Raw genomic sequence first — 22,982 nt, 5'->3', positions numbered from 1 at the left:
TGCGTGCCTCAGCGATACAGATAGCTGTACTGTGCGTGCAACCACAATGAAGGAGTATCTCAGTGCTATGATACAAGTTCCTCTGAGAGACAAAACATATGATGGGTAGTATACACCCTTCGTTTCATAGATATTACTCCCACTGCCCCAAGAGAGACCCTCTGCAATGTTAAGATTGGAGGAAAGAGCCCACAAAAAGTTGAAGTTATAGCCCAATCTGTAAGTAACAATCAGATGGCACATTTTCAACTCTTCACAAGCAATGCAGAATATACTCTCTAGACAATAAAAATGTTCTTTCTCATGCTATATTTTGTTAGACATGTGACAGCATCCAATCGATCAACTGGCATATCTTTGGACTGCCTTCTTTGGGTTTGTGGCTTTTAGTGTGTGGACCTTCAATCCGTTGAGAAAATTGGAATTGTACTGATTGTGTGTTGATCTACAGCAGTATCAATCCGATTATTGAAGTACTTATCTCTAAATGTGGGATCTTAGCATATCCATTTAAGCCATCATACCTACTTCCACATTGGATACCCTGACAACAAGTGCTCCAAACTGTTTTCATGTTTTTCGTATCATCTTTTGTTGCTACAGCATATGGCCTTTCATCAGCCAATGGGCGCAGTGTCGGGAGACTGTGGGACAGGGAAATGGGGAGAAAAGGATTGAAATGGAGAGGAACAAGGAAAGAACCGTGGGTGTGTTAGCAGAGGACAGCAAACAAAGAGACTGGAGAGGAGTTGATAGGACAGAGGGGGCCAAACTGTTGGGTGGAGCACTTGGTGACATTATGTTACCTTAGGTTGAGGTTGGGAGTACTGCTGTAAAGAAAAAAGGTTTAAATCCAATCGTTCCACTTAATGGCAGTGATCTGGTTGACAGGCACTGCTACCCAGCCTCGGCCTATGGTAACATACTGTCCCCACCCTCTGCCCAACAGTTTGCGCCTGCTCTGTCCTATCATCACCTCCCATTCTTGTCTCTCGGTGCCTGTTGGCACTCCAGTACTTGCACTCTCCCCTAAACAGTGTTCTTCTGCTCCCCCAACTGTACACTACTATCCCTTCCCCCTCCCCTTCCCTCCAGACTGCTGCTGCCATCCCACGTGATATATAGGTGCATTCAGGCCTGAGCTGCCAGAGTTAGTAGTCATGTGTGCATGAGCTGTGCTTGTTTGTGTGTATGAATGGTGTGTGTCTCTGTTTCTCTTTTGCTGATGAAGGCTGTGTCTGAAAGCTCTGTGTCTCTTACATAGCAATCTATCTTTTCCTGCTTTGTTGATATTCTTACATGGAGTTTCCAGTGTTTGTATTTAACTCTATAAATTCTCAAATGACAAATAGAAAAGGAAATGGGCTAACTTTCATTTTGTATAAGCTGCTTGTATATGGAAAATAATTAAACATCATAGTTACTTGGAAATTGTATTTTTTATATTGCGGATTATCAAGTATATCTGTTGTGGTATTCCAAATGGTGTGCTTCTTAGTATTTCAAAGATCTCAGGTGTCATATTTTGTATTAATCTGTGTTCATGACAATGATCTCAAATGCTGACATGGAACAATCTCAACATTTGTTCTCAGTTACACCACAACATATTTCTTTATCAGTGCAAAAGCAAATGAGTACTGTAATATAAGACAAAATAATTAGAATTTAACATACTTTTCTTTGATCCAGTGCTGCTACTGACACTTCCAGAACTTGAACGCTTCTTCTTTTTCTGAAATGGAAAATGGTGAGGACATTCTCTGAAACTTTGGTCTTTTCGCCAACAGACATATTCATATCTCTTAATACCTGAAATTCTAATTCTAATACTACACTATTGTGATCCATGCATACATTGGAATGGTTCAGTAGTTATTAGATACTACATTAATAAATAGCTGTCATTAAACAGTTATACATTACTTGTACTTACTCAAACTAAATTAAAAATACCTAGTAAGATTATTGTGATGGTACTACTTTCTGAATTATAAAATTAATCATTTGTGCACATTAATAATTACTGTTAAATCAGTTTGTCAGTTTGCTTGTCGTAGACAATTTAACAATTATATCACATTTGATATGATACCTTAATAAAAATAAAAAGATAGTTAATTCATAGATACAGACACATTATTGCAGACTTGATTAGCTGGCAGATGATTCCCATGTGCAATGCTTTTTTGTATACACATATTTACAAACAACTGAACAACAAATAATAAATGAGGCACACATCATATATACTGCCCACACTACACACATACTTTAAAATAAAAAAATAATCTAAAATTTGTTATTATGTTCCCTTTCCTCTCTTTTCTCCATAAAATTCTCTATCTCACTTACCAGTTATTATAATTTCCAAGTCTTTGAAATAAAATAAATATTGTCACCAGTTGACAACTGACATTAGATAGCAGAGGGAATTGTACTATTTGTATGTTTCTTGGTGAGACAAAAAAGAAAGTCAGATTGCAAACATCAAATAAGCAGACAAACTAAAGGATGATCCTGGATCACTTTATAATGGACAATCAAGAGCTCCGAATGTTGTCTTCTCTATGAGAATGTCTATTACAGATTTCATCAAATTAAAAAGGAGAAAAAATAATTACAATGGCTATCTGTTGTGTGGGTACAGTCGAGTGATCTGATAAGATGCAAAATGAGGAGGTTCTCTGTAGAACTGATGAGAAGAGGTTATGTGCGGAAAAAACTAACTATAAAAAGTAACAGCATAAGAGGACTGTTAAGACAGCAGAGAATAATTTCTATGGTCCTTGTGGCATCTACAGGCAAAAAAACTTTGTATGGGAATAAAGAGCTTGTAATATAATCAACAAATAATAAAACACAAACACACACACAGAATTTGAGCTTTTGCAACCGGCGGCTGATCCGTCAGGAAAGAAGGAAGGAAAAGGGAAGATGAAAGGATGTGGGTTTTAAGGGAGAGGGTAAGGAGTCATTCCAATCCCGGGAGCGGAAAGACTTACCTTAGGGGGAAAAAAGGATAGGTATATGCTCGCGCACACACACACACACACACACACACACACACACACACACACACACACACACACACACACGCATATCCATCCATACATACACAGATACAAGCAGACATATTTCTTTCGGAACAGTTACTATCTTCATAAAGTTAAAGGTTACCCAGCCACTGACCTTCTTCTGTCTGAATGCACACACTTTGCCCAAACTCTTACAGGAATCATTACCTTAGTTGGTGCGAGTAAGGAGTGAATGGGCAAATATCCTTTAGGAACATTACGAATGTAGGTTATGGACGGTCGGGAATGTGGGTCTCATGGGAGGCATGCAAGGGATAAGTCCCTGCAGTCATACTATCCTCTGTGCCCTCAGTCACTCAGATGGATAGAGCGTCTGACATGTAAACAGGAGATCCAGGGTTAGAGTCACGGTCGGGACACACATTTAAGCTCTCCCCATTGAGGTATATCAGCAACACTTGTTGGTAGCTGAGGGTTTTGATTAATTATCATTTCTTTCTAAAGAAGCTGCATGGTCATCATTGGTATCTGTTCTTTTGGAACAATTACTATCTTCACATGCTTATGTTCATGCACTCTTTCCTTTGCCCATTGCTAAATGATGAGGCAAGAAATGACTTGACATAAAGTTATCAAAAACATGTAGAGAGTGACTTTACACACCAAGCTGGTTTTTAAAGAGAAATGTGATGATGAGGACAACATTATTACATTATGTTACCTGTATGTTGTCCAATTCTAGGTGAGGGGGGGGGGGGGGGGGGGGAGGGAGTGGAAGAAGCAAGCCCAGTCTCCATATAGACCATCACAGGTTAAGGTTCCATATGGAGAGAACAAATCCACCTGCCTCCTGCAGTGTAGCACTTCACCCTGTGCTTCAGGCTCCCGAGAAAGTGAAAGTCATGCACAAAGATAATGATAATTAAATGTGGTTATCAGAACTGAAATCGTCCTCTGTACTGATTTGTTTAACAGTCATCATAATTAGAGAAATTACGTACACTTTTCACCAGGAAAGCAAACAGTAAAGGGTATGTCACAGGATACTCTCAGGTCAGTAATGTTGACTGCAGCGAAGAACAAATGTCTACTAGTTAAAGCCTTCCAAAGTCTACCAACTTTTTCTGATTCAGGTCTAGGGAGCAGATCAGCCAACTTAAAGTTAACACACTGTAGTTATACAGCTAGACTAGTTGCTCATGGTTTGACTATAATGAACCGTAATGCTTCCGTTGCAAGATTGCAACCCTGAGAACATTACTTACTGTTACAAATCATGAAAAATTGATTAGAAATCAAATGGATGTGAAAGGTTCTTTTCTCCGATGAAATGTAGATGAAGAAATATGTGCAAAGGTGGCAATAGCATTTAGTGTAAAACCAGGTACTGTAAATAGACTAAAAAAGAGCAATTTATGGTTTAAAGCAGGCCTCAAGACATTGGAGTTGGTCTGACAAGCTTGTTAAAGATCTAGGCTTTGTTAAAAGCAGTGCTGATTGATGTCTATATACTTAAAGAAACTTAAAACACTGTTGTTCACTATGTTTTGTTATATGTAGATGATGTTAACAATTTATAAAATAAGATGAAAACTAAGGAATTCAAATCAGATTCAAAAAATATATTTAAAATGGAATATTTGGCCAATTTGAGAATTTTCTCAGAAATTAAGATAGATAAGAGGGCAGATGGAATAATTTTCAGCCAGAAAACATATTTGGAAAATCTTTGAAAGAGGCTTGGTATGAAGAATCCAAGCCAGTTAACAGACTCATTACGGAGATGTTGAGGGTGACAAGAGATTGCATGAGAAAGTATCTTCCAGAGAATTAATAGGATGTTTACTTATTTAACTCAAACAACACAACCTGATGTTGTTGATTATTTCAGTGGTTATCAAAGTATCCAACGGAATCCCACTGGAAAGGTTTAAGGAGAACACTGCATTACATAAAAGGCACAGTAAATAATAGGGTACTTTAATAAAAGTAAGGGATTGCTTGTGTTGATGCTGATTGGACCAATAGCCCAATAGGACAATAACATTAGGTTATGCTATCAAGGTGTGTGCTAACACTCTTAAGTTGGGGACTAAATAATTATATGACTGTATTCTACAGAAGCAGAATCTGTATCACTTGCAACTTGTATTGTAGTATATTTGTGGTTTAAGAGGTTGTTCCATGACCAAAAAATACTGAAAAAAGAAAAACTTATAATTTATGAGGACAGCCCGACTTGTATTGCTTCTCCTAGTAAATGGCAATACAAAAGACTAAAGCACATAGACATTAAGTTTGTTAGATACTTATGTTTGAAAAGGCAAATAGATGTTAAGTACAACACAACAGAAAATCAGGTGCCTGACATTTTTAAAAATTGTTATTCAAACAAAAATTTAAAAAATTTTCACAGGAACTGGCAATACGTAAAGTTGTAGGCTAGCATTATATAGAATGGAGGAAAATTGAAATAATAGCCATTCTGTATTAACACTCCTTCTGATTTGTTTGTTATGTATTCATTTTGGTAATATTCTGTACATTGAGTGGGTATGTAATGGTCTTGTAAAGTGTGTTTAATATATTGCTGCATGACAGCTTTGCCAGGAGCAATGAAGTATTACTGCACTGAAGACCAGGTACCACTGAGCAAGAGAGCATATTCAGGACAAAAGAATACTTCTCAGTACCTGGCACTGTGAAATACAGTAGACAGCATTCCTGAGAACCAAATATGTGACACACAACAGCTATGGCAGGGCTTATGACATAATTGACTAGATAGCAAAACAAGGACAAATTAAATTATTGGTGCCCAATGACAAAGCTTGGCCATTCCAGCCTGTTATGGTTTCTGTGTTGGGAGTGTTCCTGTTGGAGAAACATTAACCAGCTGGCTCACATATATATTCCCCCAGATTAGACTCTCACTCTAAGATGTTCATTGCACCCAGCAATATCCAGGTGCCTATGGCATTCTGTGTGATGCAGTCTACAACAGCTGATCACTACAGGACACAGACCACTTGCAGTACAAGATGAAAGAGGCATCAGTGACCCAGTCTGCATGTGATCGATTTGTCTCTTCTCTGCTAGGTCACATGCTGAGTGACTACATTCTGTTGATCGCCACCTTCCTGGTGGACTGTGAGTTTAAGTCCAGGTTAGCCACGAGCCCTGCTACACTGTCACTGTTGTTCAACCTGTACAGGCCAACATTGTTGCAGTTCATCACCCAGGGAGAATGCACACTAAAATCTTTGGTCATGCTGAGCACCATAGTTTAAATACCATCCATCCCACTATCTTATCATGCCATATCATCTGCTAGCCACTTGCTGCTTGCATCAAGCCTCTGCAGCCACGCTGATGTTAGCTGCTACTGTCACTCACATGCATTGCGTCCCTGTCAGACAAACCAGTGATGTCAGCACTCCAAACACACCTGTGGGGAGAAGACAACTAGCTTCTTTCCAGGTTTGGTTCCATCCTTGTAACTGACAGGAATAAAGGACTATTTTAACCAGTAATGTTTTACTGATGGTTAGCCATATCATTCCAGTCACCACCACTTCTGCAGCTGATGTGCAGTTGAGGAAACAGTGCTCCATCCTGATTTCCCAGCAGCCAATTTGCCTGCAACCAGGGTCACATCACAACCCTTAGGTGCAGTTTACACAGAGGTAATATGATTCATTGTAATAAAGGTCACATAACGCAACATTTATCAGTGTGTCACTTGCATTCCAACTTGGGTGATATGACATGCAACACAATATGCAATACCATATGCAATGTGACTAGTGTTGCAAGAAACAACAAGACAGCATGAATGATGTTTCTAGTTGCTTGTGAGCTCTCAACATGAACACAAATTTCATGAATTCTACAGAACAAGTTCAAATGGTTTCCATTTTTTGGAGCAACTAATATTAGTTACTCTGACAAAGCAGGACACAAATTTCCAACTCATTATTTGTCTTGCTGAGAAGGTAGTCACTACAACAAGGTAGAAATTTCATGAATTATGCTATGTAAAGAACATTGCTAGATCTGAAATTAGATGAGTCACCACACTGATGTTGTAGCATTAGATGGTGAGTTCTGTGTAGGGATGGACAACCTTGTGTCAGAAATCGAAGAAGCCCATGATGATGAGGAAAATTCTGACATCTCCTTCTGAGTTTGTATAGCTGCAATTAATATTTTCATAACCATAAATAGGGGTTCATCCATTTCAGTTTTATATGAAGTAACTTTTAAAATATGATTAACATTTGACACTCACCAACCAAAGCCATAGGTTTACTATCTGAATAAGAAACTACAACAATGAAGGTAATTACTTAAGAATAGTGGTATAGATTCCACAGAAAATTCTTCCCTAATTCTTTAATTTCTGTTGCTGTCTTTCTCCATGCCAAGCTGGCCACATCTGACACTGAATAAAATTTTGTAGTGAAGTGCTTTCTTCAACAATTTGGATGAAAATTATCATCTTCAAACAGCCCTTTGTGTGGACAACATATTACTACATGCAGCACATAAAGAGATACACAAGTCAAGACATATTCCCAGCTTAAAAGCAAACATGCAAGTGAATGCTTTGTCTTGTATCAGCAGCAACATAAGATAGTTCCAAGTGGCAAGAAATCATAGTACGGAGTGTGGCCCATTGTAGCTTGTCGCAGTGAATAATCAAATTGTATTTATCTGAGACTGGAAAGAGGTACAGTTTTCCTTCAAGCATTAAAAACAATTTGGGTATGTTAGCTATATTCCTTATGAAGCAATATAGGTTGTAAAATGTATCAAACATTCGAAATGAAAACCAGCCCACTGACAAGCTGTGACGCATGGCTATAAGATGTGGAACAATAATTTTTTTTACCAAATAGTTTCCTCAAAATTGAATGAAAAAGACTGTTTAGGAGACAACACATAAAACTCCCAAAGCAGAGGTTTTTATTGGTTCAAATGGCTCTGAGCACTATGCGACTTAACTTCTGAGGTCATCAGTCACCTAGAACTTAGAACTAATTAAACCTAACTAACCTAAGGACATCACACACATCCATGTCCGAGGCAGGATTCGAACCTGCGACCGTAGAGGTTGCACGGTTCCAGACTGTAGCGCCTAGAACCGCAAGACCACTCCGGCCGGCCAGTGGTTTTTATTTTTTATGTGAAATGTAACAGCTGTACCGAGAAACTAACAGCAGAGATGAATGTAGCTTTGTTTCATGTACATAAAACAATATTTTTTAGGCAAAATGGATGACTTGAAATTTCATTCCCCTCACACTGTGTGATAAGAGTTGAGCGGAGTGGCCAGCACTCCATGTTTTGCCACGCAATCTGTCAGAGATGCATATCAGTGTCACATTGCTATCATCTCAAAGTTAACCAGTTAAGTCATTTCCATGTTTCTATGTGGTCTGTCAATGCAGGTTGCCTGTGCAATGCATCATGTATTGTATAGTCCCAAAGGTTCACCCCTTACAGTGCTATTCTTTCTTCAGTGAATATATTAATTAATACTTAAAGTTTCTTGCTTGCAATCATGTTCTTTAACCAGATTTCTCATTAATATATTGTTAGTGCAAGTTTTGATTCAAATCTGTAACACTGCAACAGATGACGTTGTAATGTCCCATATGAGATGTAGCTGCTGAGAAAGTAATGTTGGATTTTCAGAGAACTGAAGGTTGACAGTAACTGTGATACTGCTGGAAACTGATGGCAGTGAAATGTTACATGTCTCACTGTAAGGAGATATCAGGAAATTTCTCAGCTTGAAAGCTAAAATATAGGATCAGAAACACACAGTGCAAAAACACTAATTCAATGCTTTTCAAATATACATGGCTACTTCATCAGGAATCTATTCACACAACAAACTTCATTGTATGGAAAGCATTTATACAGGGTGTTGAGAAAAGTATTCCATATTCTGAGAGAAAAAAAAATAAAAATGTCAAGTAAACATAGGCTCTTAAACGCATACCTTAAGGGCTAACAGCACTTGGTCATGGGCACTTGTCTGTGGATAAACTATGCAGTAAACATCTGTTAGTGCTATTACTGTTATATGTACTTGCATTCAGTGTAAGTGCAGTGCATACATTACTTCTATTGGAACCAGTTTGTGTTTTATTAAGTTTGTGAAATGGTTTGACACAGTAGTTTTATCTTTGCACTTAGCAGCATAATGGAAGCATGCCTTACTATGAATGGATACAGTATTGAGCACCTTCTTTAGCAATGGCATATGGTTACAGGTCATATGTAATAACAAGTAGTTAACATTAGCAGCTGTGCTATTTCACAGTAATAGAATCACATGTTCTAATTTGTTTACGCTTTCTGCGGGCAATCATAATATCAAAGAGTTTGCAGCAGATGAGGTGTGCTTCACAGTACCAAAGATGAACAAGTGCTCTTATCTCTTACGGTCCTTTTTAGTGGACACTTTTTTCTAATTTCAGTCCATACCATACAGCTGCTCAAAATATGGAATATTGTTTTTAACAGCTTGTATATGTTCACATGTATTAAGGCATAGTATTGAATAAAGATGAAAAAGGTAATCATGTCCTGACATCAACACATACGCAGCCCAGTGTTGTTAGGGGAGGAGAGGTTGTGCACATGGTTTTCTAATTCCATCTAGCTACCAACATTCATAGTCAGCATATACTAATTTATTTTTGCTGAAATACAGATGATGGACTACATTTTAAGAAGGGTATATGGTTACAATGAAAGTATCTTTCAAATTTTTACTAACTTCCATGTATTGTCATCCTTCTTAGCAGTGCTCTTTTTCTGGAGGAATGCTCAGGGATGTGTACCCCTAAACTTTTTCGCTAACAAAGTAATTTTTTTACAATGCTGAGAGCTTGGAAGAGTGCCAAAGATTTATATCAAGGACTTAAATTTTTTATTTCATTTTTTTGTGTTGGTAATTGCAATAGGAATGATACCAGTACAGTTTTTAGTGGGAAAAGATACGTCATTGACTGTTTCAACCATTTCGAAGCTGCGGCAACCGTTCTCAACAACTGAATCACTGGTACCCAGTTCGACAAGCATGTAGTGCCCTCATCCACTAATAGTGGGTGATGGTAGTGCTAAACGGATATGCGTACGCTCGAACACCGAGCTACCAATAGATATCTCTATGATCCCACTACCAAGATGATTTTAATGACGTCATGGCTAAAAGCAGACGGGTGGTATCCCATGCTTCAGTTATAAGTAATTTTCATTGCTTTATATCCAGTGTCGGAGTACCCTCACACTGTTTTTTTTTCTTAGAAAAAAAGCATTGCTTCTTACTTTTATACAATGATGGCAATACTAGGAGGAATATGTATAGATGGACATTTGTAAATGCGTTCCACGCAATGACTATTCTTGTGGGAAGATGTTTCTAATGATGCAGACATTTAACTTCAAAACATGTCAAATTAGCACTTTTGCACTGTATGTGGCTGAGTCTACATTTTAGCCTGCGAGCTGAGTACAGCTATGACGTTACATCCAATCATGGATAAATTAAAAATTCCTCTATATTTTTGAGTCTTCTGCTGTTCTTCCGTATATGTTGTATGTGTCTCTTTATATTTTCTATGGTAACACTGAACTACTACAGTTCAGGATCTTTTGTGGTTTAGTAACATTTTTTGGCCTTACAATATAATTTAGAACACACAATATAAAGATAATCAATAGATTATGACAGTCTTGATACATGAAAAGAGTAAACATACTTTTTCCCTGTGTTTTAACTTACACAGGACACCTGCATTTAAAATCAGTAAAGTGCTATTAAATTCAGAGCAGGCAGTAAGTGTTTTGATAAGTGATAGGAAAGAGTGGTTGCAAGGAAACATTAGTTGTAAATGATTTATTTACTGAAGAAAAGAAAACAATATCTGAGACAACAAGGACAACATATACAAATGTACTCAAAGAATACAACAAGCCAAAGATGCTCTATCACTTGTGACCAATTCATGGCAGAGAAATCATAAGCAGCTAAGAAATGTGATATAAAATGTGATATGTGCAGTAAGATGAAATTTAACAAAGAAAACACACACTACCTATCCAAACTATGTTAAGTTTGTACTGAATGAACAGTGGACCATAAAAGTTTCTGACTGGGCTAGTAGTCTTTGTAGTGGTCCTATGAGCATAAAATATAATCTAGTATCAGAAAGGCCATAAAACACCAAAAGATGATCAAAGCGCAACAACACTTCTGAGGATGCCACTGAAGAAGATTGTTGTGTGACATACAAAGAACTTTCAAGACACGAATTCGACCAACATCATCAGCATTCTGAATACTGACACATAATTTAAACAAGATAAAAATTTCTGTTTGAAGGATTGTACACTCATTGATCACTGAATAGAAGTAGTGACAGTCTACTTAAAACAGACAATCAACACTGAAGGAATAGCTCTCTGACATCAAAATGTTGCTGTTGATGAGCTGGAGGCTTAAGTCAGAAATTTGGTCTAACTGTTATGAAAACCTGTGTACATATAAAGTAATAATGACAGTGTAGCCTGGGATCCACTTGATATAGATTCAGCTGCGTAGTTTGAAATTTTCTTCATGCACATCTACATCTACAACCGTACTCCAAAAGTGACCTTACTGCATTGAGTGTAGGCCACCATGCAGATCTTGACACTACTGTTCAATACTTAAGTTCTTGTGGTTGACACAAAAAATTAAGACAACCAGCACATCTGCTCAAATGTTAAAGTTCTCCAGCTAACTGGTGTAAGTCATTATAATTTTTTTTAATTATTTATTCTTTGTTGACGACTCTAGTTGACAATTTTCAGGTGAGAGTATTGGTTGCATCATTCAGTTTTATTGTAAAACAGACTAAGACAGATGTGACAGCTGTATTCAAACTGCATTTGCCACATTAAATTAAATCAAATTTAAATACAAAGTATGTACAATAAACATACTATAAAGAAAACAAAATTACACTTCACAGGCACATAAAATGTAGTTACATATTTTCTGTAAAAATATAATGAACATACAATAAACATACAAAAAGGAAACATGATTAGAGTACAGACATATAAAAGGTTGTTAGATACTTTTGTTTACAATATAACATATTTCTTTTCATTTTCAATATTCACTTACACTGTATATACTTTTTCATGGGAGATATACTTTTAAAAGATTTTTGAAACATTTTAATCCCTTTTCATCTTTAATTGAGTTTGATAGCTTGTTAAACAGTTTGCCTGCTTCATTTGGAGCATGTAATGTCAGTTCAGTATTTCACTATCTTGTGTAATGATTTCATTTTCCTCTTTTTTCATGGTCATGTATGCCTTTATTCAGGAGATGTTTATCACTTGGTCTCACTGCCATATTCTTCTCTCTCTCTCTCTCTCTCTCTCTCTCTCTCTCTCTCTCTCTCACTCACACTCACACACACACACACACACACACACACACACACACACACACACTTATTTCTGCTACACCCCTTAGTGCTCTTTTCTTAAATTTACTTATTCTTTTTAAGTAATCAGCTTGTGCACTTCCCCACCTTTGACCTAGGTAGGCCAGATATGGGAACACAAGTCCATTGAATATTGATCTGAAAACTTTTATCATCCACAACATTTGCTATTTTGCAAATGTGGAAAATCTGTGTGTTATCTCTTTTTACACAGTATGTCTATGCCGCCCCCCCCCCCCCCCCCCTCCCACAATGTCAAGAGCTCATCTTCAATAGTTCCTACAGTTTTATACTGCTTATTTCTTTAATTACTCTCTATTTATTTTAATATTATCATAAAACATTTCACTCTGTTTTGTTTGAAATACTACATACATTGTTTTAAACTGATTTATAAAAAGACTGCTTCATTTTGGATACTTATTTGCACTTTCAGTAGTCAGGAAGGCTTCATTTTCAGGCTTCTCATTTGTCTCTGTACAGATAACTATTGCATCATCAGCATACAATATAAGTCCCTCATTTATATAGTCTGGGAAACCATTTACACAGAGAATAACTAATACTGATCCAAGAGGTAAACCTTGTGGCATACTATGTCTGAAAGTTTGTAACTCAGATCTGTATGTGGTTGTATTTCTCCCACTAGCATGTTTGATTTATGTGCATTGTTTCCTACTCATAATACACAGTTCAAATATGCCATAGCATTACTCACAGATCTTACATTCATAGAGTTTCTCTATTATCTTCTAACAGTCCATGTAGTCAAATACTTTAGAGACACCCATAAAGATCTTGCAAGTCTACTGTTGCTTGTCAGTTGAACTCAAAATATGTTCAACTAAATTTGCTTGTGATGTGAACTCAAAATATCTTCAACTAAATATGTTGATGCCATTATCATTGACTTCTCTTCTCTGAAGCTGTATTGTGATGAGTGTAGTATTTTGAATTTGGTTATAAAACTTACAATTCTGTTCTTTACTATCACTTCATACATTTTTGTAAAAGTGAAGAGCAAACATATTGGCCTGTAGTTCCCTAATTCACCTTTGTTTCCTTTCTTAAATACTGGCTTTTAATGAATCCAAAAATTGCATCATTTAGCACATGTGGTAAAGACTGTTGTATGCTTTCCCTGCATTTCTTTGTGCTATGTGATGTAACACCATCTAAGTCACTTATGATTTCTTTATAAGGTTTAAAACTTCTGATCATCTGTTAGGAATACCAAGGTGTTTTATTTGTGGGATTTTTTTTATTTTACTTACTTCATTTGGTTTACTTTGTCTCATCAATTCATCTGTTATGTTTATACAATATCTGCCACAGGTGTTTGCTATTTCCAGAGGATCTACAACACTTTTTCCATGTTTAAGTGTGCAATTATATTCTATCTGTTTTGATAGTTTTCCACTCTCTTCATTTACAAAGGACCATAAGTCTTTTGAGTAATTCTCCCCTTTATCTACAGCTGGCTTCATGAATAGTGCCTTCATTCCTCTAATGTAATGGTAGTACTCTGTCTTTTTTTGCACCAGCTGTTATATGCCAAAGTCTCTTTTTGCTTAGAGAGCTCATAATATATTTTCAGCTTATTTTTTGCAAAGGTACTACTCCAGTCAGCTAGCTTTTCTCTTCCTTAATATTCATTTACTAGACTTTTGCTGACAAGACATTTAACATTATAATAATAATTAAATAAGGAAAAAAACTGGTCTGTTTTGGTATTTGCATCATCACTGTCTGCATATATTGCTTCCCATCTTTCTGCCATTAACAACTTTTGTAATTAAATCATGTTTTGTAACTTAATCTACTTTTTTTGCTGCCTTACTGTCGGGCTTGGTTAGCACTTGGATGGGTCACCATCTGGGTCTGCTGAGTACTGTTGGCAAGCAGTGTGAACTCAGCCCTTGTAAGGTCAATTGATCAGTTACTTAATTGAGAAGTAGCGGCACTAGTCACAAAAACTGACAATGGCCAGGAGAGTAGTGCACTGACCACAATCCTCTCTGTATCCGTATCCAATGATGCTTATGGGTGGAGGATGGCCTGGTGGCCAGTCAGTACCATTGGCCCTTCAAGGCCTGTCTGGATGGTGTTTGTTTTTTTATCATCTGATCAGTTCCATCAGCCTTAATGTTGATATCTATCATGATTTTGAAATGGCCTTCTCGTGTGGAGTTTATTTCCTTTCATGCCACATTATCATGAAAGAATATTTGTTATTATGTGATCTGTAGTAGTTTCACTATGTTTAGTGACACTGATGGATTTATTAATTTTTATTGTTAGGTTTAAAGTATATTCCACCACCTGGTGATTGGTACAAGCCTAAAATATATAGTATGTCTCTCACACTATTTTTACTTCCTTTGTCATAGCTTCAAAGCAAACTTCTCCAGCATATTTTTTAGTCTTTTGGATGGCTTTACACGATTTGTAGCTAGAGTAAATGAGAACCTCATGACAGTTATGCAACATTAAGCAAAAACTGGTTACATTTGCACATTTTTTTAAATTTGTAAGCCTCTATCTAATTTTCCTTTAGCTCATATTCTGTTGCTACTATAATGTTTGGCTTAAATTTCTACAGTATCACCTCTAATTCATCTGGTTTACTGTTAATGTACTGAGCATTCAGGTGAATGTTGTCTTAAACTTCAATGATTCTTGTTCCAGTAAGGCATTAAGCCTTTTATTAGCTCCCAGTGTTTCTGTTACACTTACACTGCACTGTCGCACTGAATTTCTTCTTTTTTTTAATGATTGTAACACCGAAACTCAACCATCTCTTTGGATTGTGTTCGAATTCTTGATAATAATGTTACATTGAAGTCCTGTTGCTGGTGGCTCCTTTGTTCTCCTTTCTGTGACAGCCCTTTTCTGGTAGCTGCTGTAACTGATGATCCTTCTGCATTTGCTGTTGGATTGATTGAATAGCCAGTCTGCTCTGCTGTATGGGGTAAAGGCCTAAGCAATTAAGGGTGGGGGGAGAGGGTGTTTGTATCCAATGTTTTGAAGCTTGCTTGGGGTAAAGTCTTGGTATTCTGTACACAGTGACACAGAATGATTACTGTTTATTAAAAACACATTTTTTGACATTAAGATATTTTCCCTTTCCATTTAAATGCATACCACATGTCTTGTATAAAGTTACCTAGCTACATCACCTGTTACAAGGAAGTGGGTGTTGCAGAAGGCCTGTCAGATTTTTCTATATAACTTAAGTACTGTCTTTATTTCTTCATTTACACATGATAAACAATCAAGGTCATATCTTTTAGCAATGCCTATTACAATTACTTGATGTTTACAAAGATCACACAATGACTCATGTAAGGAATGAGTAGCTATAATGAGTTTATTATTTAATCTTGCTATTGGTAACGTTTTGTTTGTACCATACAGTTTCAGAAAATTTTCTGCCATATTTTTGTGTGTATATTACTATGTCACAACAGTGTTTTCTTGGAGCTTATTTTTGCAATTTTATCTGATTTCTCAAGCATGGCAGTTCAGTTCAAAAACTGCAGTTTCCCACCTAACTGCCATAAAAAAAAATTGTCCAACATTGTTGCTCAGAATTTATAGTTCTTCAGCTAATAGGTGTAACATATTACATGTACAGCACTGCAGCTCGAAACTCCTGCACAAAATTTCACAAGTCTGCAGAACAGTGGACAGATAGCTACTGTAGTCTTCTTTCTCATTTACCAATTTACAATTTATTTTATGTTAAGTTTATAGTTTTACATCTTGTGACATACATTGGGACTTATAATTTGAAATTTATAATATGTATAAAAATCTCTACTCATTCCATCATAGACAAAATAAGGTGGAGTGGGCTACAGATCATAGTATTTCATGTTCTGAAAATTTTACTACTTTCATGGAAAACTTCCTAAATGTTTTACTGAACCTTGAACCTTTCTCCCTTACTGTACATCATAAAAAAGTAGGAAATAAAGTGGATTACTAAAGGAATAAAAATCTATAGAGCAAGAAAAAGACAGCTACAGAGGAAACTAACACAACAACAACAACTAAAGTCCTGATTTTGTTACCTATGTAAAAATTACAAAGATATTTTTAAAAAAGTTGTACAGGAAGCAAAAGAACTGGCAAATAATACATTTATTTTGGATAGTGAAAACATACAAAGGCATTATGATCAGTGATCAAAGCTGAAGTAGGTGGCACAGCTACAGGCCACAATATTTCTGAACTCAAGATAGAGGACAAAACTACTGTAAATCCAGCACAAATTCCTGAATTACTTCATGAATTCTTTATAAATGTAAAGAAATTGAACACCAATGTAGAAAATTACCCAGATAAGATAAATTTCTTTAGCAGTGAACAATGTGAAGGTAAATTTTTCAGTAGATTTAGCAAAGCAACTGTAAAAGGTATAGAAAATGTGATACTATCACTAGAAAGTAAACATCAGCTGGATGGGATGGGATATCGATAAAAGTGTTAAAAACAGTCTCTAAAATAATTGAACAGTCACTACCTACAATAGTTAGCCAGTCCCTCCACGGAGGTTATTTTCCAGAGATACATAAATAAGCAGAGTCAATAATAAGGGATGTTATTGTATTTTGGGGTAGTTCAAACCATATATGTCAAATATTGAAACTTCAGGAAACCATCATTAAAAATATACACGATGTAGGGCAAAGAAAACCATATCACTCAATCTTTTTTTTTAAAAAAAAAAAAGAAAAAACTAAGTAATATTAAGTGTTCTCTCACTTTACATCTATGAGTTGATTATTTTTGTAAATAGTAACGCTGATTTACTTGTATCAAAAAAATTTCAACATGATTACAACACCAGAAATCAAATTAATTTTATGCTGCCCACCCACAGTTTAAAACTTTAAGCTCAAACTCCACAGTATACGGGTATGAAAATTTATAAAAAGTGAATGGAACACAATTGCTCAGTATCAATTTTGAAAAACTGAAAAAAAGTTATGTGAGAAACTAGTGCAGAAATGTAACTATTCAGTAGAAGACTTCATGAAAGACAACATGAAAATTTGAGCAGGAGAGAGCATATACTTATGACTCTTGATTTTTAAAAGTTTATTGTTTTTTACAAAAAATTATTATTAGGGTTTTAAATACAAATCCAGTGCAGTATATTCTATTCATGATATAAGAAAAATTGTAAACAATTTTTTGTTTTTCAATGAGTCTCCTGTATTTTAAGTCAATGACTTGAAATTGTGTGTTACGAGACAATAAACTTCTATTCTATTTCAAGAGTTTCACTTTGATGGAGCTTCCCAAGTATGGACACTCGGTTTGTTAACATCTCATAAGGCACTTAGAATTATTAAGTTTCTAAGTCCATAGCCATTTACATATCTTATATCCTGACTAACTTAACTACTATTTGTTGTATCAAAAGAGCAGTTTGATGTCCAGTCTCATCTCAGTTTTCCATTTAATTCAGTGAACTTGTCTAATTTTTAGTTATATTGGTTTAGATTTAATGCATTTTTGGCCGAGAAATAAATATCCAGCCTCTCACTTACCACCACAGTGGTGCCTCAAACCAACAGCTTCCTTCAACTGTCAACCACCTGAGTTTTTGCAGTGGCAATAACCCATACAAACACACCACATTACCTGCTACCCTTCCACGAGTAGTGTTGCTATGTAGCTTCTTGTTCCTGCCAATAGCAGATTCAGAAAGTGTCGTCAGCTGTGGGTTGTCACATGACTCCAAGCACTGCCTCCTTGTGAATGTTGCTCACCTGACTTACTCACACGTGCTGCAATCCTTCAGCCATAAAAGCATATCATGTGCTCAGTCATGTGTATCTGTAGTCTGTACGTAGCATCTTGCATCATATCAGAGAGAGAAAGTTAGAGGTGAAACCTGATGTATGCACATTTCATAACCCCGTGTCATCAAAAAAATTGCCAAGCTTAATGTTCGCATCACACTGCTCACTCCATGAGACATTGTGGAGAAGTCTAGACTTTAATTCTGGACACGAGTGCAATTTCTTTACATTTTTTTATTTATTTATTTGGTCCTGTTGATTGCATATTATACAGCCAGTGTACAAGTAATATAGGACAAGCCAATTGATGCAATTACAGTAGTACATTAACATTTATACATCACATTGCACAGACATTGGTTTATTTTACAAGAACAATTACTTGCATGCAGTATTAAAGCTTGCATTATGCCAAAAACAGTTTAAGTGATTGTTTAAAATAGTTGAATAAGTGACTGTGCATATTTTTACCCTACTGACATATATAAGGAAGTAAATTTTCTTCATGGTCATGGTTTCAATGAATACAAGTTTTAACTGCATTCCTTAAGAAGAGGTTTAAGTGAATGCTCAAGAGAGAGGGATACATGGGAGTTCACATTTTCTCGTAATGAAACAGATAAATTTACATTTTATCACCACAATTTCAGTTGAGCTACAAGTAATAGCATCATACTTTTATCTTTAAGGGAGTGCTTTTCTTATGCAGTTTCCCCCACTCTTGTACATCTTAACTCTAAGTATTCATTCATTTTATAGAAAGTTTGTTTGATGAGGAATAATTTTAGTTTGCTTTTGAAAACCTGTACATTATTTATTTCCTTTTCTATATTAATGGGGAGCTTATTGAAGACCTTTATACCTGACTCAGTAACTCCCCTATGTACTTTAGTGAGAGTTGCAGAGCCTTGATGAAAATTTTTCGCCTGTCTTGTGTCACGGTTGTGGATGTCACAATTTTTCTGAAACACTTCCCTGTTGTTGGCTACAAATAACATCAGTGAGTATATATACTGACCTGTGATGGTAAGTATCCTGAGAGATTTGAAGAGACCTCTGCAAGATGTCCCATTAGGGACCGCACATATTAGCCTCACTGTTTGTTTTTATATTCTGAAGACTTTTTCAACACCTGCAGCATTTCCCCAGAAGATTATGCCATAGGAGAGAACAGAATGGAAATATGCAAAATATGACAACAGCATTATTTCTCTGTCAACTAACTGATGGAGAGCTCTTAGTGCAAAGCATGATGAACTAAGTTTCTTGACCATCTGATCAATTTGTTCTTTCCATCTTAGGTGACTAACTGGATACCCAGGAATTTAGTATATGTGATTTCATTAATTTTGTGGTTGTTAACATGCATTTCAGGAGCTTTATTTTTTTTATTTTTTGTCAGAAACTGTATCATATTGGTTTTTGAAACATTTAAGGTTAGGCTATTTGCATTGAACCATTTGTGTACTTGAGTAGAGATTGTCATGGCTGTATCCTGCATTGTGGAGTTGGGTCATTTTACGAGGATACTTGTGCAGTCGGCAAACATTACAATTTTTGCTCTATTGTTAATTTTGATTGATAGATCATTAATGTAGATCAGGAAAATTAATGGCCCAAGAATTTAGCCCTGTGGGGCTCCATACTTCATATTTCCCCAGACTGATGTTAATGCTGTTCCTGTCCCCTTTAAGACAACCCTTTGCTTCCTGTTCTGTAAGTATGAGTCTAACCAAGTCAACAATTTGTCTTTAATGTCATAATGTGGAAGCTTTTTTAAGAGTGTGTTGTGATCTACACAATCAAATGCCTTGGCAAGGTCACAAAATATCCCCATTGGATACCTTTTGTAATTTAGGGCTGGTAATCATGAAATTTACACTTCTCTTCCCCTTTTCCTTAACAAATTCTGGTAGCATAAAGAATTGGTCACCTCCATGTTGAGAGCCACAATACAAGCATCCATTAATTTAGTGATCTCAGTTATGGTGTCAGATACGCTCTTGTGAGCATATAAGTTAAACAATACTTACAAATAATCTGGCCTATCTCAAACACAATCAACAAGATCTATGAAACATACAGTTTGTCATGGTGACATTATGAGGATTACATACTGACAAGACAGACAATATTGAAATACATAACATACTCTGTATGCCATTAAGCGATCATTTAGAGTGCCAGCAGTATGCTGCATGGTCAGATAATGATTCTGATGGTATATTTGCCTGAATTTTCCATTTAGTACCACAGATTTGTTCAGAAAACACATCTGAATGACATCACTCATAATCAGGTTGTAAACATGGTGAAGGCTAGTCACAATCAGTGCAAGCTGAGCTGGCAGTTGAAGGTCACATGTAATTTCATTTCATGGACGTGATGAATACTACTAGAATAGTACAGGCAAGGCCACAAATGTGCTACATCCCAGTGCCAGTACAGTCATATTGTCTGAAGTGTCAGAATATCACAGCATCTGCCATGACTAGAGACTTTTTGGTCCTACATTTTTTGTCAGATTGTACACTGTCAGCTTAAAGAGATTTTCCACCTTCAGCAAATAAGATGCATTCCTCTTATGCATAATGCACCATGTATCCTGATGTCATTCCCAAGATGAGTGGCCTCACAAATTCACTGTTCACACATAACTTGAGATTTAGCTTGGAGAATAACTGTTGCTTTGTGTTAATCTTGCACAACCTCAACATGTTACAATCCCTTGAGAAAATATGTGTGTATGAAGGTGCCAGTCATTACTGAAGCATGTATGCAACTGCAAGGTTTCCAAGAGTTACTCTGATGATTGCAATCTGTAGGGATGACATCTGGCAATGGTATGAGCACCTGTACCACACTACATAATTATTTAGGCTCCATCAGATAGATATCAATTACCTGGCCTGGTGGTTGAGAACCTGCAGCAGTATGAGCTTGTCAGATGCATTACAGTGGGCAATTAACCCCCCCCAAAGTTTAAACATGATTACAAGATTACCCACTGAAAAATTATGAGATGCTCAACACTAAAGGTTTGGATTAACAATAGCATTCCACATACTGTAACTGATTTCTGGAGGCCACTGGCAGTGGCAGTTGCTACCACAAGCCAGGAAATGATGGTTTGACCACAGAAAGGGGAACTTTTGAGCATCCTATATTGCCTTGCAAGAGCATCACATCCCATGTTAATGTTCTGTGTGCCACTAGCAGAGGGCACTATACACTGGGTCACCATGGCTCATGATCAATTTTCCAGTATGCCTTATACAGGGTGAGTCACCTAACATTACCGCTGGATATATTTCGTAAACCACATCAAATACTGACGAATCGATTCCACAGACCAAACGTGAGGAGAGGGGCTAGTGTAATTGGTTAATACAAACCATAAAAAAAATGCACGAACTATGTTTTTTAACACAAACCTACTTTTTAAAAATGGAACCCTGTTAGTTTTGTTAGCACATCTGAACATATAAACAAATATGTAATCAGTGCCATTTGTTGCATTGTAAAATGTTAATTACATCCGGAGATATTGTAACCTAAAGTTGACGCTTGAGTACCACTCCTCCGCTGTTCGATCGTGTGTATCGGAGAGCACCGAATTACGTAGGGATCCAAAGGGAACAGTGATGGACCTTAGGTACAGAAGAGACTGGAACAGCACATTACGTCCACATGCTAACACCTTTTTATTGGTCTTTTTCACTGACGCACATGTACATTACCATGAGGGGTGAGGTACACGTTCAACGGGCGTTTCATAGGACGTGGAGGACGCATAAATTGGCCAGCCCGTTCTCCTGATCTTACACCTCTGGACTTCTTTCTGTGGGGTTCGTTAAAGGAGAATGTGTACCATGATGTGCCTAAAACCCCAGAGGATATGAAACAACATATTGTGGCAGCCTGCGGCGACATTACACCAGATGTACTGTGGCATGTACGACATTCATTGCGCCAGAGATTGCAATTGTGTGCAGCAAATTATGGCCACTACATTGAACATCTATTGGCCTGACATGTCGGGACACACTCTATTCCACTCAGTAATTGAAAACGGAAACCACGTGTGTACGTGCACCTCACCCCTCATGGTAATGTACATGTGCGTCAGTGAAAAAGACCAATAAAAAGGTGTTAGCATGTGGACGTAATTCTTTCATTCTGACACATGCCGGTATCATGTTTCCTTCTAGTATTGTGACTGTGATATGCTCTATTCAACTTAAAAAGGAAAGAAAAATCCATCTTTAAGCTGAATAGTGCATATCACAGTCACAATACTAGAAGGAAACATGATATCCACTATGAACAGCCAAATCTAAGTACGATGCAGAAAGGAGTCCATTTCAGTGGCTGTAAGATTTTTAATGCCTTCCCTTCAAGAATTAAGTGTTTGGTAGATGATGATCTCTTGTTTAAAAAAAAAAAAAAAAAAAAAACAAAAAACCTTAAGGTAGTTCATATTGCAAGGATCATTTTATACAATAGAAGAGTTTCTGAACTACAGTGTTTAACATTTCTTGTATTGTAAATTGCAAATGTATGCCCAAATTTGTATTTGTAATAATGAATATTTTTATTGTAAACATATA

At 36.6% G+C, this 22,982-nt stretch overlaps 1 protein-coding gene across 4 annotated transcripts in view; it reads right to left on the bottom strand.

Moving 5' to 3' along the window:
- Positions 1–22,982, bottom strand: part of LOC126351409 (uncharacterized) — an 84,887-nt gene that overhangs the window by 20,405 nt on the left and 41,500 nt on the right. For all 4 annotated transcript variants that reach the window (XM_050002600.1, XM_050002602.1, XM_050002601.1 and 1 more), the window contains one exon: positions 1,678–1,735. In XM_050002600.1, the coding sequence (XP_049858557.1) occupies positions 1,678–1,735 (58 nt within the window). The remainder of the gene's footprint in view (positions 1–1,677; positions 1,736–22,982) is intronic.

The sequence above is a fragment of the Schistocerca gregaria genome, chromosome 1 (assembly GCF_023897955.1).
Source record: "Schistocerca gregaria isolate iqSchGreg1 chromosome 1, iqSchGreg1.2, whole genome shotgun sequence".
Classification (NCBI taxonomy): Eukaryota; Metazoa; Arthropoda; class Insecta; order Orthoptera; family Acrididae; genus Schistocerca; species Schistocerca gregaria.
This window is presented reverse-complemented; position numbering and strand designations above follow the sequence as displayed.